Source organism: Bombina bombina, chromosome 4 (assembly GCF_027579735.1).
Source record: "Bombina bombina isolate aBomBom1 chromosome 4, aBomBom1.pri, whole genome shotgun sequence".
Classification (NCBI taxonomy): Eukaryota; Metazoa; Chordata; class Amphibia; order Anura; family Bombinatoridae; genus Bombina; species Bombina bombina.
Genome location: NC_069502.1, coordinates 414,366,670 through 414,385,768, shown reverse-complemented (window position 1 = coordinate 414,385,768; position 19,099 = coordinate 414,366,670). Strand labels below are relative to the sequence as shown.

At 37.0% G+C, this 19,099-nt stretch overlaps 1 protein-coding gene across 1 annotated transcript in view; it reads right to left on the bottom strand.

Annotated features, from left to right (window-relative positions):
• LOC128657507 (probable cation-transporting ATPase 13A4) overlaps positions 1-19,099 on the bottom strand; it is a 252,157-nt gene that overhangs the window by 132,274 nt on the left and 100,784 nt on the right. Inside the window, exons 14-18 of the mRNA XM_053711874.1 lie at positions 14,248-14,398; positions 8,489-8,578; positions 4,456-4,612; positions 1,355-1,472; positions 1,133-1,257 (exon numbers count right to left, since the gene is read on the bottom strand). Of these exons, the coding sequence (XP_053567849.1) occupies positions 1,133-1,257; positions 1,355-1,472; positions 4,456-4,612; positions 8,489-8,578; positions 14,248-14,398 (641 nt within the window). The remainder of the gene's footprint in view (positions 1-1,132; positions 1,258-1,354; positions 1,473-4,455; positions 4,613-8,488; positions 8,579-14,247; positions 14,399-19,099) is intronic.

Below are 19,099 nucleotides of genomic sequence, written 5' to 3'. Positions count from 1 at the left end.
TGGTGCAAATAGATTTATCCAAAAAAAGGAAGTTGGCTATATTATGTAATGTATTTATTTAATTTTTATCCCTATATCTACCAGTACACCAAATTTGGAGCAATAATTGCTTTGTAATGAGAGACAAAGATGTAACATAATCCATAAGTAGGGTAACATCTTCCTAATTTACTTTTATTATCTAATATGCTTCATTGTCTTGCAGCATCAAACACAACCTTTCTGTGTTTTTAGACTCCCATTGATTTATATGGCATTCACGGCCTCAAGGGTGGTGGTTTGAACGATAGGTACGCTGCGTCGGAATAGATGCAAACGTACCTGTTGAATGTTTGATAAATTGGGAAGAGGGTCAAATAGAGTCGAATGTGAATTCGAAACATCTGGAATGATGCAAGCATCGATCTGCGGGAGCGTATATAACGTCACCCATTTCAACATTTGACGATCTTGGTGCTTTGTTAATTACGGTGGATCAAGTTTGCGTCTAATTTGGTGCGAGATTCTAGCATATTATCAGTTGAAGATTTAATAAATTGGCCCCTAAATGTTCACAGAGGACTAACTCTGGTTAGCTGGAGAAATTGTGAGGTAAAATATCTTGCCTTTTTACATAGAAATATTCAGGTGATATTTTCATGTAAGCTTTTAACAGTTATGTTGCATCACTTGTGTGATTTAGCATATTAGTAAGTACATTTGTGCTGAAGTAACATTAATAGGTTTCTTACATACCTATAGAAACAAAAAGAGAAGCAGTCTGCCAGGAACAAACTACATCTCAGTTACTTGTTTTATGGCCTGGTTACCACCTGGTTGTATCTTCTTTTAGCCCAATTGTGCTTTTTACAGAGGAAAACTTTCCTGAAGTACATCAGTATGATCCCACCTAACAAGGTCAATCCAGCCATGAAATACCAATCAATTCTCCTCTGAACAAAGGAAATGGAAACCCCAGACAATAATTTCGGCCTCCTTTGGGCCTCAGAAGTGATGTGCAGCCATATCCCTCTAAGCACATTGGGCAAGGAGTCTGTGTCTGGTTATCCCCATCACCCTTAGGGAGACTTTCTTCAGGGTCATAATACAAATATAAACAGAAATAGAAGCATTCTGCCAGGAACAAACATACCTGTGATCATAACTATCCGTATTTTAGCTTCATTTAGCTCTTGTAGCACTGGCTTTGTTTCTGGCTTGAGTTTATTTTCCATTATGAGCAACCCAAGAAATTCAAGATCCGTCTCCACTTCTTCCCTTAGAATACATAAAAGTTCAGATTGAGTCAAACACATATCATTGGATGTCAGAGGATAATACTTAGAATAAAAAAAAAAATCAAATATATGCTTACCTCTCCAAACTCTCAGCATTACAATGTCTATTTGTCCCAAATACTTTATATGCCATCCCAATCACTCTAAACCCTTGCAGTGTATAGTAGTCTAGTTCTTTTTGGAAATTTAATGGGACTGTGCAAACAGAAAATAATAGTTAGTGACCATAAATATAAACTTTAGGTTTTCTATCGATATACAAGATATCACCGAAATACTATTTAAACACAATATACATATGTACAAGTGAATTATCTGCAATGATTTGAAGCTGAGAAATTGACTTTCTGTTAAAATGTTGATGTACAAACATTCTTTAAAATAACTTTTGTATCAGACAAGTAAAGACAAACATCTAATCTGTGATAAATTAAAGAGGAGCCATTATTAATATATTTTTACTGTAACATATGCATGTTTGCACCTGCTGCTAGTGGTAAATTATCACCTTTAACTTAATGGATTGTCATGTTCAGTTGATGACGAGAAGCCTGTTGCTAGCTCTGCTCCTATCAGTTTTTCTTCTATTACAACTTTGAATACAGTGGTTTCATTTTTTTTATGTTAATATTATTTTTTTATTTTACTTTTATGTTAAAATTGAGAGGGTTAAACACATAATGTATTTTGTAAGAAAACCATCCAGATTACTAGGTTGCACGCGCATTACAAATTAAAAGTTTGCATGCAAGTAAAACCCGACATGCACTAACCAAATATCACAACCACGTTAAGGTATTCTCCCCATATGAGTCAATAGAGAGCACAGAAGAGAAAAACTAACATCTATCACTTGCACCCTAACCAGATAGCAGTTAGGAATATTTCACATTTCAATGTTCTTCAAATACATAAAATAATCCATAGAATGTATATATATATATTATAGTTTCTATAATAGTTTTTAATAATTATTATTAATAATATTTTTTAATATTCTGTATTTAATATTTCAATAACGTACATTGAGGATAGCAATTCTTCATGTGCGCTAACCTAACACCGCATTAGACCTAATCGCAAAACGTGAAACGTGATATGCATATTTTACATTCCTATGTTCTTTACATAGAATTTTTTTATTATTAAATATATATTTCTATTTATATCTGACTAATATTAAGGAAAATAGATATCTATACCTATATATATATAGGAATAGATATACAGAAATAGGTATGTACAGAAATATATAGAAATATATATTTACAATAAAACTTACATTGTTCTGTATGTGAAGAACATTGGAATGTGAAATATGTACAGTAAATATATAGTAAAACACATAACATGTAAAACACATATGTATATATATATGTATGTATAAATAAATATATATCTATATACAAACAAACACACATATTTAGAGATGTATATGCATATATACAATATGGCTCTTTCCATTCAAACAACTTGTCGTATATCATATACCATTGAACCCTTATGTCTTTTTTAAAATTTATATGAATAATTTTCATCAGTTATTGTTTATATGCGTGTAACTGTAATTTTTAATGTATTTAAGTTGTGTTTAGTGCAACTTTTATTAACACACTATCCATTAGGCAAGTGTTTCAGTCACGTTAACACGACAAGCATAAAATGCAATTGCGCTTCAGCGATTGCGTTTATTTTCAACTTATAATACTATGTGGTATTTCTGACTTGCACAAAACCCCGTAATCTAGCCCTAAAAGTACAAAAAAAAAAATATTACAAAAGTACTGTTATGCAGATGACACACAAATACACATCTCCTTCAAGCCAAACTCCAATGTTCTTGTGGAAAATTCAATAAATGTATTGCTGATCTCTTGAAATGGATGAATGTCACTTGGTTGAAAAATAAACCCAGAAAAACACAAGTACTTGTGATGAGTAGAGATAGTATGATAACTAAGGTGCAACAAGATCAACAAATTGGTCTATAATGTGGAGCATCAAAACTAAAAACCTCAAATCTAGCAAGAAATCTTAGTTTGATGCTTGACATTGAACTTTCCTGAAACATCATATAGCAGCCACAATACAACATTCATTCTTTCATTTAAAGAATAAAGCCAGGATCAAGCACCTAATTCCTAGAGAAGATCTTCCCATGATTATCCATGCTTTGGTGACATCACATTTGGACTACTGCAATGCAATATATAATGGTAATATATAATGGTATCCTAAAAAAACTACTCAATCACCTTCAGTTGGTACAAAATGCTGCCTATCGGTCAGTCAAAATTTTGCCATGTGACACCCATTTTCCACTCCCTGCACTGACTTTCAATAAAATGGCGTTTACAATTCATGATAGACCTGCTATCCCACAAAGCTTTGCCTGATCAGGAACCAAGCTATTCAAAATAATTACTCATGCCCTATGTCCCAACTCACACGTTTCGATCAGCAAAGGATATATTTATGATTTTTTTTGTATGAATATATACAGGTATAGCTATACATAGATATATATAGAGTATATCCAGATATATAAAGAAATATATAAATAAAAATGCAAAGAGCATTTTTTTCTAAGTTAAGAATTATAACACAACACATAACAATGAATACAAATCATATTGCATGTTTCTAGGTATTTGGCTGGGAAGGGCTCAAAAGAATACTGTGTATGTGTGTGTGTATATATGTGTTTACATGTGTAAATATTTATATATGTGTGCACATGCATATTTACACATACAATTTTTTTTTTAAACCCTTACACTTTACTTCCGATCTCAAATCACACTAAATATTTTAGTGCAGTTTCTGCTTCTGCTTAATAGCAAACTATAATTTCAACTTGTAATATAAGAGCAAGTTAGCGTGTTCATGATATCCATTGACAGTATAGATTGTGCTTTAGTGAAGTTGCAACGCTAACCCTTCTCTGGTTAACATACTTTACCATGGACTTGTAATATCAAGTTGTGCGCTAATGTCCAGCGATATTGCGCATTGCGTCCCGTACTATCATTAGTGCTACATTTTTAATCAGGCCCAAAATATTTTTGTATATATAGACTTCTATATTAATAAAGATCCTTGATGAGCTACTAGTCATTAATTCCTTTTTTGAAAATATGTAAATTCATCTTTTATGAGATATTTCTATGATCAATACCTGTGTTTGCATTGCAAAACTGTATTACCATCTCTGGAGCTCCCTTCATAAAAACAATCTGTTCCTGTTCTCCAATTACTTGTGCTATTACAGACATGCGTTGTAGGCTGGATGAAAATGGAAATTGGTGGAGAATTGTTAAGCCTTCCACTGGCACCTAAGGATAACATAATATGATGTTACACAATAGTACATTCCCAAAGCTGAATTTTAGATCACCATCTTAAAATGTTAACGTTTATACATTGCTGGGCTAATCATTTTAAAAAATTTAAATACATTGCAATATGTGAAACTGGACCTAAGCAGAACTAATAAGTAAATACATATATAAATTCCTCCACTGTGGATTCATTTAATATTCTTTTGAATGTGATTCTAGTGTGAGGTTAGCTGGTTAAAGAGATTTAGGGCAGCCAACAGGAGCAAAGCAAGGTAAAGACTGAGGAGGAAGCATGGAGGTGCAGACAAAAATAAGTTTACTGACTGGAACAGCAGAACTACTATGGGAATCTGTAAAATCTCAGACAGAGAGAAAACAAAAACTATAAAAATAAAACTTACATTAATCTGTGAAGTATCAGCATGACACTATACATCAGCCACAGCAGCACATGTCACTTCTTTGCTAGGAACAAGTTCCCTCTCACTCTGCACTAGACAATGCTGCATGGGGAGTGGCGTGTGTGCACTCACTTATTCTTCCCACTGACACCTTTCTACAAAGCACTGTTCCCCTAACAAACTTCAGTTAGTTGATCTTAGGGCCACAGCAGAAAGAGCAGGGCTAAGGGGACCAGCAGACAGGATGCTGTCTGTCCAAGGCTGCATGGATACAGTGTGGGATGAGTCACACAGCCTCAAGACTGAAGAGAGCAGTGTATGCAGCTGCACAGATGCTCAAATCCTTACGTCCTTGCCGCTCCAGCTTTCTGCTGCATGCGCCTACAGTCAGCCCTATCCAGAAACAATCCCCACCACCAGAGCAGTGACCTGGTAACAGTAGTAACCCCAGTAGGACCTTTTCTGATGCAGTGGGAATGGCTGGATACCAAGTTAAGGCTTTGCACATCTAAAACAGCACATGGCAATAGCTTGGCATGTCATATGACACCGGCACGGTCTGGCACAGTTTAAAAAACTATATATATATAAACAGAGTACTTTTGACTGTGACAGTATTTGGATTGAATGTATGTGTTCCCCATGTCACATCAGCAGTCTGTTATGAACCATAAAATTTTTTTTATTTTTTTTTAGGACTCTTGGGCCCCTCAACAGAAACTGGGCCCTGGGCAGCTGCCCCTTTTGCCTTGTGTTAAAGACGGTCCTGCTCACAGGCAGTACAAAAATAGTCAATGTTCCAGGAGGCAACCAAATTACTACTGATTCTAAAAAGCTTTAAAAAAGTTGAAGGATTGGGCAAATGGGTGGGATCTAAAATTTACCATCACAAAGTGCACAATGATGTTTTTAAAATAACATCTGAAAGAATTTCTCACATAAAAAGCAAAAACAGGACAAGGGGTCATGATCTCAGCTTGGAAGGTAGAATGTTCAGGAGTAATTTGCAGAATTGTTTCTTTACAGAAATTATGACTAATTGAATAAACTTCCAATAGAGGTGGTAAGGACTATAAAAGGGACAGTCAAGTCAAAATTAAACTTTCATGATTCAGATAGAGCATGGAATTTTAAACCACTTTCCAATTTCCTTTTTTTCATCAAATTTGCTTTAATCTCTTGGTATTCTTTTCTGAAAGCTAAACCTAGGTAGGCTCAAACTGATTTATAAACTGTTACAAACTGCCTCTTATCTCAGTTCATTTTTACAGTTTTTCAAAGTGCTAGTTTACATGTGCCATATAGATAACATTGTGCTCACTTCTGTGGATTTATTTATGAGTCAGCACTGCTTTGCTAAAATGCAAGTCGACAACCCAAAGTATTGATCTAGGCCCATTTTGGTATATTTCATGCCACCATTTCACCGCCAAATGCGATAAAATAAAAAAAAACTTTAACTTTTTCAAAATTTTAGGTTTCTCACTGAAATTATTTACAATTAGCTTGTGCAATCATGGCACAAATGGTTGTAAATGCTTCTCTGGGATCCTCTTTGTTCAGAAATAGCAGACATATATGGGTTTGGCTTTGCTTTTTGGTAATTAGAAGGCCGCTAAATGCCACTGCACACCACACTTGTATTATGCCCAGCAGTGAAGGGGTTAATTCGGTTGCTTGTAGGGTCAATTTTAGCTTTAGTGTAGAGATTAACCTCCCACCTGACACATCCCACCCCCTGATCCCTCCCTGACCCCTCTTAAACAGCTCTCTTCCCTCCCCCCACCCCCCAAAGGTCACATCCATCTTAAGTACTGGCAGAAAGTCTGCCAGTATAAAAATAAAAGGTTTTTTTTTTTTAATTATATATTTTCTGCAGAGTAGTATCCCCCCTTTCCTCCCAACCTCCCTGATCCCCCCAAACAGCTTTCTAACCCTCCCCTTCTACCTACTTGCCCTCATCTTTGGTACTGGCAGCTGTCTGACAGTACCCAGTTTGCTGCAAATTAGGCAATTAAAAAAAAAAAAAATGCCCATTTTTTTCTGTAGTGTAGCTGCCCCCCCCTCAATAACCCTACCACCTCCCAGATCACTTTAACCCAACAGATCCAACAGAAGATAGCCCTCAATGCCTCTCCTCCCTCCTTGCCCCTCACTGGGTCAGAAGACTGTCTCTTTTTTTTTTTTTTACACCGTCTGTAGCATGGCATAGTGGTCCCACCCTCCTCCTGCCCCCTATAGCGACAGGCCACCCACCTGCCTCCCTCCTTACCCTCCCACCCATGCACCAATGATCGGCACCACCACTGTCCGATCAAATCTATTTCTGCAGTGCCCACTCGTGGGGCATGCAGAAATAGTACGATCTTGCTATTTTTAGCGAGATCGCAGCTGGGCATGGCGCTGGTCATTAAGGGGTTAAAGAAGCTTGGGATATACATAAGGCTATCCTAAGAATTATTTAAGCTTTAAGTTATTGTATACTTTACATGTTTAAAATCAGGTCCGTGATCTAAGCAATATTTTATAGGGACTTGAATTGATCACTTCTAATGAAGATGCTCTGTAAATTATAATACCCTGCACTCTAGCTACCCACTTTAGAACAAATTTTTATGTGAGGTAACAATTTGAACTGTTCTCCAATTGGTGCTCTAGCTGTAGGGAACTTTTTTTGTAACTAGAATGCCGAATGGAAAAAATAGAGTTTTGAAGTGAGGAGCCGGAGCGCAGGTGATTAGAATGGCACGGCTAGATTAAAAAGTACAGCGCATCTTCATTAGTAGTAAAAATATTAAAGCCAAACTAAAATATTGTTAGATTCCAGACCTGATTTTAAAAAATGTAAAGTTTACTATCACTTTAAGTTTAAAAATATTGCAAATTTGAGAGGCCTTTAGGATCTTTGACCCCGTCAAAATCTGTTTCACATGTTTCATATACTGTTCATCCATTTTAGTTTATTATTTTGTTTTTGTCTTGTGACTGTAACTTGTTTTTTCTACATTAATTTCAATTTGATATATGCTGCAATTGTAGTACAGTGATGTACAATATAAAGGGGCCTATTTACTAATGTGCGAGCTGTCGGCATTTATCATTACACTAGCAGTTCTGGTGAACTGCTGGTGCAATACCGACCCCTGCAGATTCACGACCAATCGGCCACCAGCATGGGGTGTCAATCAACCCGATCATATTCTGGAGATCTCTGTCCGCCGCCTCAGAGCAGGCGGACAGGTTATGGGCTCGCCAGAAACACAGGGCATCAAGCTTCATAGGGAGCTTGATAAATAGGCCCCAAAATCTGGTCTATTTTTTTATCATAAATTACTACATAATGCTAAAAGTTCAAAGAATATTATTGTAAGGAAATGACATGCAGTAGTGTAACGTTGCTATTTTTTAATTAACTGAGCTTGACTGATGAGCAATTATGCACCAACATAAAGTAATTTGATAAATCTACCATTCCAGCTTGGTTTGGTCCAGGTTTCACCATCATGTATGAAGAACAGTTTCCATTTTCTGAACTTTCTGTTTCGTTGTTTTGAAGTACCTTTGAAAACAAATAAAAGTTTAATCTTCAATTTTTCTTTTTGATTTGTAGATACTTTTATTTATGTAGTATATTTTAAATATTATGGAGCTCAAATATCAATGGATTAGATAAATATGAAATGGACATTAAACCGCTTGTACAACTGCAATAGCACTGTCACTACTGACCATGCTCTTGTTTTTCCTCTTTTGCCTGCAGCTCTCTTCAAAGTCGTTCTCTTATTTTAACCTCTTACTGGTGCAGGATAATGAAGTTCCACATCTTGGGGTTTAAATATTTTAACACTTTGTGACAGAAGTAGTGTGAATTCCCAGATTAGGGATATTAGGCCCCATTTATTAAATGAATGTACAAGGTCCATTCTAGGGTGAGTGGGCAGCATCCACTGCCCACATTTAACATGGTGCAAGCTATTGCTTGTGCAGCCGCGCCTCCTGCTCTAACACCAATTGCGCTAGAGAAGGGCTTGTCAATCATCCAATCAAGTACCACAAGTCTTTATATTGTGGAGAGGCTAAGTAGCTGTGTTCTTTAGACTGAAGCCTTTTAGCTAGGGTTTCAGACTCACTTACACAGCTTGAAAAGCTTTAGTCAAAGCTGCATCTGCTGTTTTCTGCTCTTTAGTTTAGCATACACACTACAGAAGAGGAAACTTAACATTTTTCCTATTAACCCCTAAACGCAGCCCTCCTGCATCGCAAACACTAAATTAAATGTATTAACCCCTAATCCGCCACCCACCCCACATCGCGACTATTAAATACATTTATTAACCCCTAATCTGCCGTCCCCGACATAGGCAACACTATAATAAAGCTATATACCCCTAATCCGCCACTCTCCGACATCGCCGACACTGTAATAAAGTTTTTAACCCCTAAACCTCCGGCCTCCCACATCGCCGCCACTAAATAAACCTATAAACCCCTAAAACGCCGACCCCCACTTCGCAAAACACTAAATTAAACCCCTAAACCTTACACCCCCTTAACATTAAATTAAAATTACAATTTAACTATATTTAAATAAATAAAAACTTACCTGTGAAATAAAAATAAACCTAACATTAAATCTAAATTAACCTAACCTTACTATTCTAATAAAATTAAAAAAACTACCAATTAAAAAATCTAAATTACAAATTTAAAAAAACCTAACACTACGAGAAAATTAAAAAATCTAAAATTTAATAAAAATAATAAACACTAAATAAGAAAAATAAAAAAAACACTAAGCTTGCAAAAATAATAAACAAAATTATCAAAAATAAAAACAATTACGCCTAATCTAATAGCCATATAAAAATAAAAAAGCCCCCCAAATAACCCCCCCTAGCCTATAATAAACTACCAATAGCCCTTAAAAGGGCCTTTTGTAGGGCATTGCCCTAAGTTAAACAGCTCTTTTACCTGTAAAAAAGTACAAAGTCCCACCAACAGTAAAACCCATCACCCAACCAACCCCCCAAAATAAAAAAACCTAACTCTAATAAAAACCTAAGCTACCCATTGCCCCCAAATGGGCATTGCCCTTAAAAGGGCATTCAGCTCTTTTTTATTGCCCTTAAAAGGACATTTAGCTCATTTTCAAATTGCCCAAACCCTAATCTGAAAAAAAACACCCCAAAATATAAAAAAAATACCTAACACTAACCCCAGAATATCTACTCATGGTTCCTGAAGTCCGGACATCCATCTCCATCCAAGCGGCAAGAAGTCTTCATCCATCTCGGGGCGTCTTCTATCTTCATCCCGGTGGCGCGGATCTTAGGATTTTTAGAGTTAGTTTTTTTATTTTGGGGGGTTGGTTGGGTGGTGGGTTTTACTGTTGGGGGGACTTTTTTTACAGGTAAAAGAGCTGTTTAGCTTAGGGTAATGCCCTACAAAGGCCCTTTTAAGTAAGTAAGGTAGTTTATTGTAGGCTAGGGGGTGTTTTTATTTTGGGGGAGGGGCTTTTTTATTTTTATAGGACTATTAGATTAGGTGTAATTGTTTTTATTTTTGATAATTTCGTTTATTATTTTTTGTAAGCTTAGTTTTTTTTATTTTTCGTAATTTAGTGTTTATTATTTTTTGTAATTTTAGATTTTTAAATTTTTCTCGTAGTGTAAGGTTTTTTTAAATTTGTAATTTAGATTTTTTAATTGGTAGTTTTTTTATTTTATTAGAATAGTTATGTTAGGTTAATTTATAGTTTAATGTTAGGTTTATTTTTATTTCACAGGTAAGTTTTTATTTATTTAAATATAGTTATATTGTAATTTTAATTTAAAGTTAGGGGGGGTGTTAGGTTTAGGAGTTAATAGTTTAATTTAGTGTTTTGCTATGTGGGGGGGCCGGCGGTTTAGGGGTTAAAAGGTTTATTTAGTTGCAGAGATGTGGGAGGCCGGAGGTTTAGGGGTTAATAGGTTTGTTTAGTGGTGGCGATGTCGGGGAGCGGCAGAATAGGGGTTAATAACTTTTATTAGTGTCAGCAATGTCGGGGAGTGGAGGTTTAGGGGTTAATAATTTTATTTAGTGACAGCGATGTCGGGGAGCGGCGGATTAGGGATTAATAGCTTTTATTAGTGTTGGCGATGTCGGGAGCGGCAGATTAGGGGTTAATAATTTTATTATAGTGTCGGTAATGTTGGTGCGGCGGATTAGGGGTGTTTAGACTTGGGGTTTATGTTAGGGTGTTAGGTTTAGACGTAACTTTTTTTTCCCCATAGACATCAATGGGGCTGCGTTACGGAGATCTTTTATTCCGCGATCGCAGGTGTTAGTTTTTTTTCTAACACTCTCTCCCCATTGATGTCTATGGGGGAAAGCGTGCACGAGCACGTCAAAGAAGCCCTAGGATTTTGTGCGGTATGGAGCTTAACGCCACCATATCGCACGCACAAGGAGGCTTTTCAGTTAATTGTAATGGCAGCGCTATGGAGAGTGAAATAACACAACTTTTTTGGCGTTAGTTTTGCACCATGTTTAGCGCAAAACTCGTAATCTAGGTGATGGTCTTTTTATGTATGTTACTTTTAAACTGTGTAAAAAATGTAGAAACAGAAAGCTTGTGTTCTGTATTGTTCAAGCTAAACTGAAGTGCAAGGTACAGCTACCAAAAGCCTGCCAGTGTCACTGACCTGTGAATGCTCACTATTTCTGTCACAAGCATACAAATACATGTGCACCAAGATGCCAGTGTCACTGACCTGTGAATGCTCACTATTTCTGTCACAAGCATACAAATGCATGTGCACCAAGATGCCAGTGTCACTGACCTGTGAATGCTCACTATCTATGTCACAAGCATACAAATACATGTGCACCAAGATGCCAGTGTCACTGACCTGTGAATGCTCACTATTTGTGTCACAAGGTGCTAGCATACAAATACATGTGCACCAAGATGCCAGTCTCACTGATCTGTGAATGCTCACTATTTCTGTCACAAGCATACAAATACATGTGCACCAAGATGCCAGTGTCACTGACCTGTGAATGCTCACTATTTCTGTCACAAGCATACAAATACATGTGCACCAAGATGCCAGTGTCACTGACCTGTGAATGCTCACTATTTCTGTCACAAGCATACAAATACATGTGCACCAAGATGCCGGCGTCACTCAGTCTAAAGAGGTGGAGCTATAACAACCAGCACCTATAATGGATTAAAGTAAGACACAAGCTTTGAAGACAGCTGCAGTTACAAAATGAAAAACAATAATGTAGTGAGTAGTAACCATGCTACTGTGGTTGTACCAATCAGTTTACTGTCCCTTTAAGTAAAGCAAGTTAGTAAATGACTCAATTGCTTATCCACTAACATACTGAAACAAATATGTTATTTTAAATAACACAGTAATGTTTTATTGTTTTCCACACTGGCCAAGATTACACAAACTGCTACTGCAGGTCTGTAAGGTCCCTTCTTGCTAAATTCCTGAAAATGAAAATGTTCCATTATAAAATATGCAGATGAATTAGGGGATTATTATTGTTTAAATATTTCTGGATAAGAAATGAATGCCGTGCAACTTAAACATGAGTTTTATTCAGTTTACAATGGTTATGTTTTTATTAAAGCAACATAGAACTCAAAATTCAGACTGAGCATACAATTCTAAACAACTTTCAAATTTACTTCTATTATTATATTTTCTTCTTTCTTTTTTCTTGTGATCCTTTGTTAAAAAGCAGGAAGGTAAGTTCAGGAGTGTGCACGTGTCTGCAATACTATATGACAGCAGTTTTGTAACAGTTATACATTAGCATGAGCACTAGATGGCAGCACTATTTTCTGTCATGGTGTGCTCCAAAAATGCACATGCTATCTATCTTTATATCTCTTCAACATAGAGTAAGAAGAGAACAAAGCAAATTTGATAATAGAAGTAAATTGGAAACTTTTTTTTTAAAATTGTATTCTCTATCTGAGTCATGTCCCTTTAAAAGTTAATTTATGTTACATTGGTCTTGCTGTATTTACAAAAAAGGGGATGCACATGGCATTTGTTTGTTGAGTATGAAGGGTTTGTATGGCTTAATGTAATAGGCCATTAGCATTTTACCATTGCAGGCCTTGCTTATGATAGACTTGCAGAGTTATCTAAATTTAAGATATTTTTTTTAAGGTCAAAGAAAATGTAAGATAAACTAGAAGTGAATACAAATTAAACCTCACTGCATTTGTGTTTGTATTTATTAAAGGGACATGACACCCAAAAATGTATTTCATGGTTCAGATAGAGAATACAATTTAAACAACTTTCTAATTTACTCCTTTTATCTAACTTGTTTCATTCTCTTGTTATCATTTGTTGAAGGAGCAGCAATGCACTACTGGTTTCTAACTGAACACATGGGTGAGCCAATCCTAATCAATATATATATATATATATATATATATATATATATATGCAGCTGCCAATCAACAGCTAGAACCTAGGTTCTCTGCTGCTCCTGAGCTTGCCTAGGTACACCTTTTAGCAAAGGATAACAAGAGAAGAACACAAATTAAATAATAGAAGTAAATTGGAAAGTTGTTTAAAATTGTATTCTCTGAGGCCCATTTATCAAGCTCTGAATGGAGCTTGAGGACCCGTGTTTCTGGCGAGTCTTCAGACTCGCCAGAAACAGCAGTTATGAAGCAGCGGTCTAAAGACCGCTGCTCCATAACCTGTCCGCCTGCTCCGATTAGCCGCGAGTCTGCAGGGGGCGGCGTTGCACCAGCAGCTCACAAGAGCTGCTGGTGCATTGCTGAATATGGAGAGCATATTGTTTTCCGCATTCAGCGATGCCTGTCGGACCTGATCCGCACTTTCAGATTAGGTCCGACAGACATTTGATAAATAGGCCTCCATATCTGAATCATGAAAGAAATATTTTGGATTTCATGTCCCTTTAAGTTTAAACAGAGTAAAACATTGCATTCCACTGTAAGATGCTACTTTGCATCATACATTTTTTTTTTCAATAGAAGCAGCTGGTGGCCCTATTTCTTTTAGTTGGAAGCTGCTGGCAGTTCACAGGTAGTTCCCGGTTCAACACATTTTTCTTATTGCATTCTATAGAAGATGGCGTCAGTCTATCCACTGACAAAACTTGATTATTTCATTGCACTAATATAGATTGATATTTACATTTTCATATATCCACATACAACTAGTTTTGTTAACAAATTACCCAGCCTGTTCGTTCAAACATCTTCAGGTCCAGTGGGTCTCCCTGTATTTTGCCATCCAAGAGTATCAATGAGTGACAGCTGACCATCAATCCTAGCATAGGACCCCACTGTAAATTATTTTCTGCTGTAAAGCAATGTGTATCTTGAAAGCTGTGCAAAAATAATAAAACAAACATAAAAATTAATTAATTAATTAATTAAATATTGTATTAAATTGGCAATCGACTTGTAAATAGATTTTTTTACTCAATAGATTGATTTGAAATTTACATTTAATATACTTCCAATATTTTATAATTTGTATTCTCCATTTTTAGTAAGCAGGAGTCTGGTCAAAATTTAGGGGTTGATCATAGTCAATATGTTGTCAGTGTGTTTTTTTTTTTTTTTTTGTAGTGATCAGAATTCCAAAATAATGTTAAAAGCTCAAAATTGTTACTTCCTGAAGACAACACAAGATAGTTATCTGTTGTTAGAATTTTGAAATCCCCCCAAAAATGTGCAAGATTAATGACAACAAGAATGTCAATTGGGGGGGAGATTGATTATATCACAAGCAGGGCCGAATTCGCCTACCAGGATACCAGGAGATTTCCCAGGTGTGCTGCAGCAGCTGAGGCTGGAAAGCTATAATTTAAAGGGGTGATTAATGGATGCATTTAGGTTGTATGGTTGCTATTTAATATCAATCTGACATTTTTATTTATTATATAGTTTAGATGTTATTGTCAGATGCACTCATAAGCAAATCTGTGCAAAATATAGGTAAAGTGATGTTCAGTTAATTTAGAATATGATTTACCTGCTATAAAAAGGCCCCTTGACAACTTCAAAAGCATTTATGAAGTAGTTTCTTTACCACTTCAGTATAAATCTATAGTATAAATCTATATAGAATTTCAGCGATAACATTTGTTATGAACTAACATTTAGGGCTAGATTTCGAGTGGCGCAGTATCTTTTCCTGCAAGCGATTTCGGAGTTTTGTGGCCTTTTGTGCACAAGTTAAATTCCAATCGGATTACAAGTTGAAAGTAAATGTGAATTCATGAGCGCAATCATGGTATACGCTACAATGATTACTGCAACTTCAGAGCTCTGGATAATTGTTACGCAAAACAAAAAAGTGTCACAAAATACATCACAGATACATTTTAAAGTACAGTTACCCTCATAATAACTCTATCTAATAATTTTTTTTTTTTTAAATTGCAATAAAAAGTTATAAGAGATTTAAAGATATGAGATGTTAGGTTGGGCCAAAAGTGCTTTTATATACTGTAGGGATTAATAGGAACACATGTATAAATATATATATAAATATATATATGTATTTGTATGTGTATATATGTATTTAGAGACTTATATACACTTATAAATACAGACATGCATATCTATAGAAATATGTACATTTATCTCATTCCAATCCTGCACTCGTGTTTGTGTGAGTTGGTGGCTGTTATTTTTTATTTTTTTTCATAATAAGGCTCCATTAAAATCTATGGGGAATACACTCGTGGGTTCGCAACTTCTCAAAGTCTTTTTTTTCTGTGAGAGGATGCGACCACGAGAGCGCAAATGTTTTTCTTGCGTCCGGTAATATGTACACAACGGCGCAAAATTGTAAAAAAAGTTGAACGCGGATAAAGCACTCACGGGAGCACACATTTGCGCTACGCTCGGAATCTAGTCCTTAAATGGCAGAATTAATGCCAAAGGGATTAATAATTCTATCATTAAACTGTCAAAATACAGGAATTTGTCAATCCTTACCATTCAAATCCCTTGGGATATCAATGCTACTTTTAGAAAGAAAACATAACTGAAGGGAGCACAGCTTTATTATTATTGGGATATAGTAATAGAATCTTGTAAGGGTGCTAAGAGGCCTCTCTGTAAAGGAGAGATCAGGTTCAAAATTAATTGAGCAACTTTTTACCTATTCCAGCATTTGGTTAGTGGCCATACCTGACATTAAATTATATAGATAATGAAAAAGTAATCATTACACCTATAGTACTTAGGTTGTGTAAATATTAGCATAAAATATTTGATTGTCTCTTTTATTAGAATAAAGTTGGATAGAACATGTGACATCTCAGAAATCTTGCAGACATAATCAAGGGGCATTTTTACAAAAACAATTAGTGGTAGAGAGTCCACAGTTGCAAAACTATACACTGATAGCACTCTCTTATTTCATAATACAAAGTAGTATAGTGTATCTGTAGTGTTTGGTGTAACTTTATTTTACCAACTTGCATTAAAACATCACATCTTTATTAAATAAACCAGGGGAAATTAGTTAAAAACAACAGTCTGAGACCATTAGACCTGAGATTTAACCAGTGAAACCGCTGACCTAGTAATATAGTTGGACTAGATATGTGGGGAAAAAAGCTAATTCTACAAGAATAATAAATCCATCAATGTCAAGAACACAGTATATATCAAATGGTACAGTGTGAGGCAAATATATAGGCTACCGGAGAAAACACAGGTACTCGCCCTGATAATTCTTGATATAAAAGGCTCAATAAGCAAAAAATGCTTGCTGCAATTTGTTTTGGTATCTAATTACTTGTTTGGTAGAATTGCTGCTAAATGGTACCGAGACCCTGGTATGTTAGAATCAATATCAAGGGGACATTAATATAGCCACATATATCTATAGACTGCCCCTTATATAATCAAGGGGCAGACTGTGGGTGCCCTGGGGGATTATAGAGGCGTGGTTGGTGTTTTCATCCATAAACCACGGCAAAGCATGCAGAGTAATTAAATACTCTATTGCCCTTGAGAAGTATCTTGTTTCACTGTTGAATCTCGCTATTTCAGTGTTGGCAAGGTTGTTTCATTTTTATTTGTGTTTTCTTTTGTGCATATGTTAGAGTGGACTGTTTTATAGCGAGAATTTTATTTTATACTTCTCATGTTTAGTAAGGTTTTGAAAGCATTTTTGTAATGCCGGTATCCTTCACCGTGGAACACATTCTATGTGGTGAAAAGCTTCCGGTTGCAAGATAAATGGAGCTGCATAGATTATAAAGGAGGTGATCTCACAGCTCTTGACTATGATAAGGGGCAGATACAAATCTCTTTGAATTCTCATTTTTTTAAGTTGCTGCAGCAAGGTTTTTCAGAGAGGTAATAATCAAATTATATTAAATCTAGGACATTTATTAATTTACTAAAAGAGGTGTTAGTAATACATTTGTGTTAGGCTTTTGAATATAATAATGACCCCACATAGTCAAGTTGCCATCCCACCTTACCCACCAAAAACACACCACTTATTTGTTGGGGTTGAAAGGCCGCAGCTCTTTTATTAACATAGCAAATAAACATAAATAACAATAACTTATAATCAACCACAGTGCTTGCCCCCACTATTCAACTCACAAGCCCCGCCCTACCCAGGGGAGGGGCTATCACCATTAAACCAACCCCCTGTTACTGAAACAGGAAGTCCCATCCACCTCATAACAGGCGTAAGCCTCTACCAAACAGGGCAAGCACCCTGCCAATGCTGCGACATCATGTTAAGCCCATTTCCAGGGAGGGAGGGTGGGAAATTCAGCTTCCACCGTATTGCTCCTGATAAAAGTGTGCCTGTTACTTCCTGTGTTATGATTATAACTTCTTTCTCAGCCCAGCCCCTTGTCCTTTCCTTCACCCCATGCCCTCTTCCTAGTGGGGTCATACAACCCTTCCCTCAATTTATTCATACAGGGTTCTGCTTGACCCCGCATAGTCAAGTTGCCATCCCACCTTACCCACCAAAAACACAACACTCATTTGTTGGGGTTGAAAGGCTGCAGCTCCTTTATTAACATAGCAAATAAACATAAATAACAATAACTTATAATCAACCACAGTGCTTGCCCCCACTATTCAACTTACAAGCCGCGCCCTACCCAGGGGAGGGGCTGTCACCATTAAACCAACCCCCTGTTACTGAAACAGGAAGTCCCATCCACCTCATAACAGGCTTAAGCCTCTACCAAACAGGGCAAGTACCCCGCCACCTCTCACCCCCCGGGTGAGAACCGCCACCCAGAGCTAAGGCCTTCTTAATCCCCTCTTTTAAAGTGAAATTAAAGAGGTGTAACCCCACTTCATTAAGGTGGACCCCATCTTCCAGGTAAAAGAAACTCCTCGATTCACCCTCAAATTCAACATGCTTCAAACTCACCCCTCCACATCGCCGCACTTACCCGCTCACCATTCTATTGATCTTCCATCTGGAAGCCTCCAACCTCCCCAAATCCCAAGCTGACCTCCACACCACCCGGCTCTCTATCTCAGACCACACTATAATTACCCCCGGAAAGAGCTGGCACAGCCGGTCTATGCCCCTCTTCATGTCCTCCACCAGATCCTTCTGGGACATGAACCCCAAGTCATTCCCCCCCACATGGATTACCAAGACCTGAGGGGTTGAAAACAATCTTGCAAACTCCACCACTTTCAATACCAGCTGACCCCATTTCATACCCCGGACCCCCAGCCACTTTATCTCCACTTTCTCCCTATCAAGTCCCAGCTGCAATCCATTTTCCTTCACTGCGGCAGCCTTCCTGGCCCAAAAGATGTATGAATGCCCGATCACCCAGCACCTCACCGGACCTGTCAAAACAAATAAAGCCGTATCAGCTGCCGCCCCCTCCACTTAAACCCTCAGTCCCGGTCTAACATACCCCCTATATCTCTCTGATCTCCACCTCCCAATCCTTTTTATCACCCCCACGTCCAAACCTAGCCCTGCAGCCTCAGTCGCCGCACCGATTCGGAAGGAATGGGACCCAAACTCCATACCCCCCCGATCCCAAGCCTCCCCAAGGCCTTCCT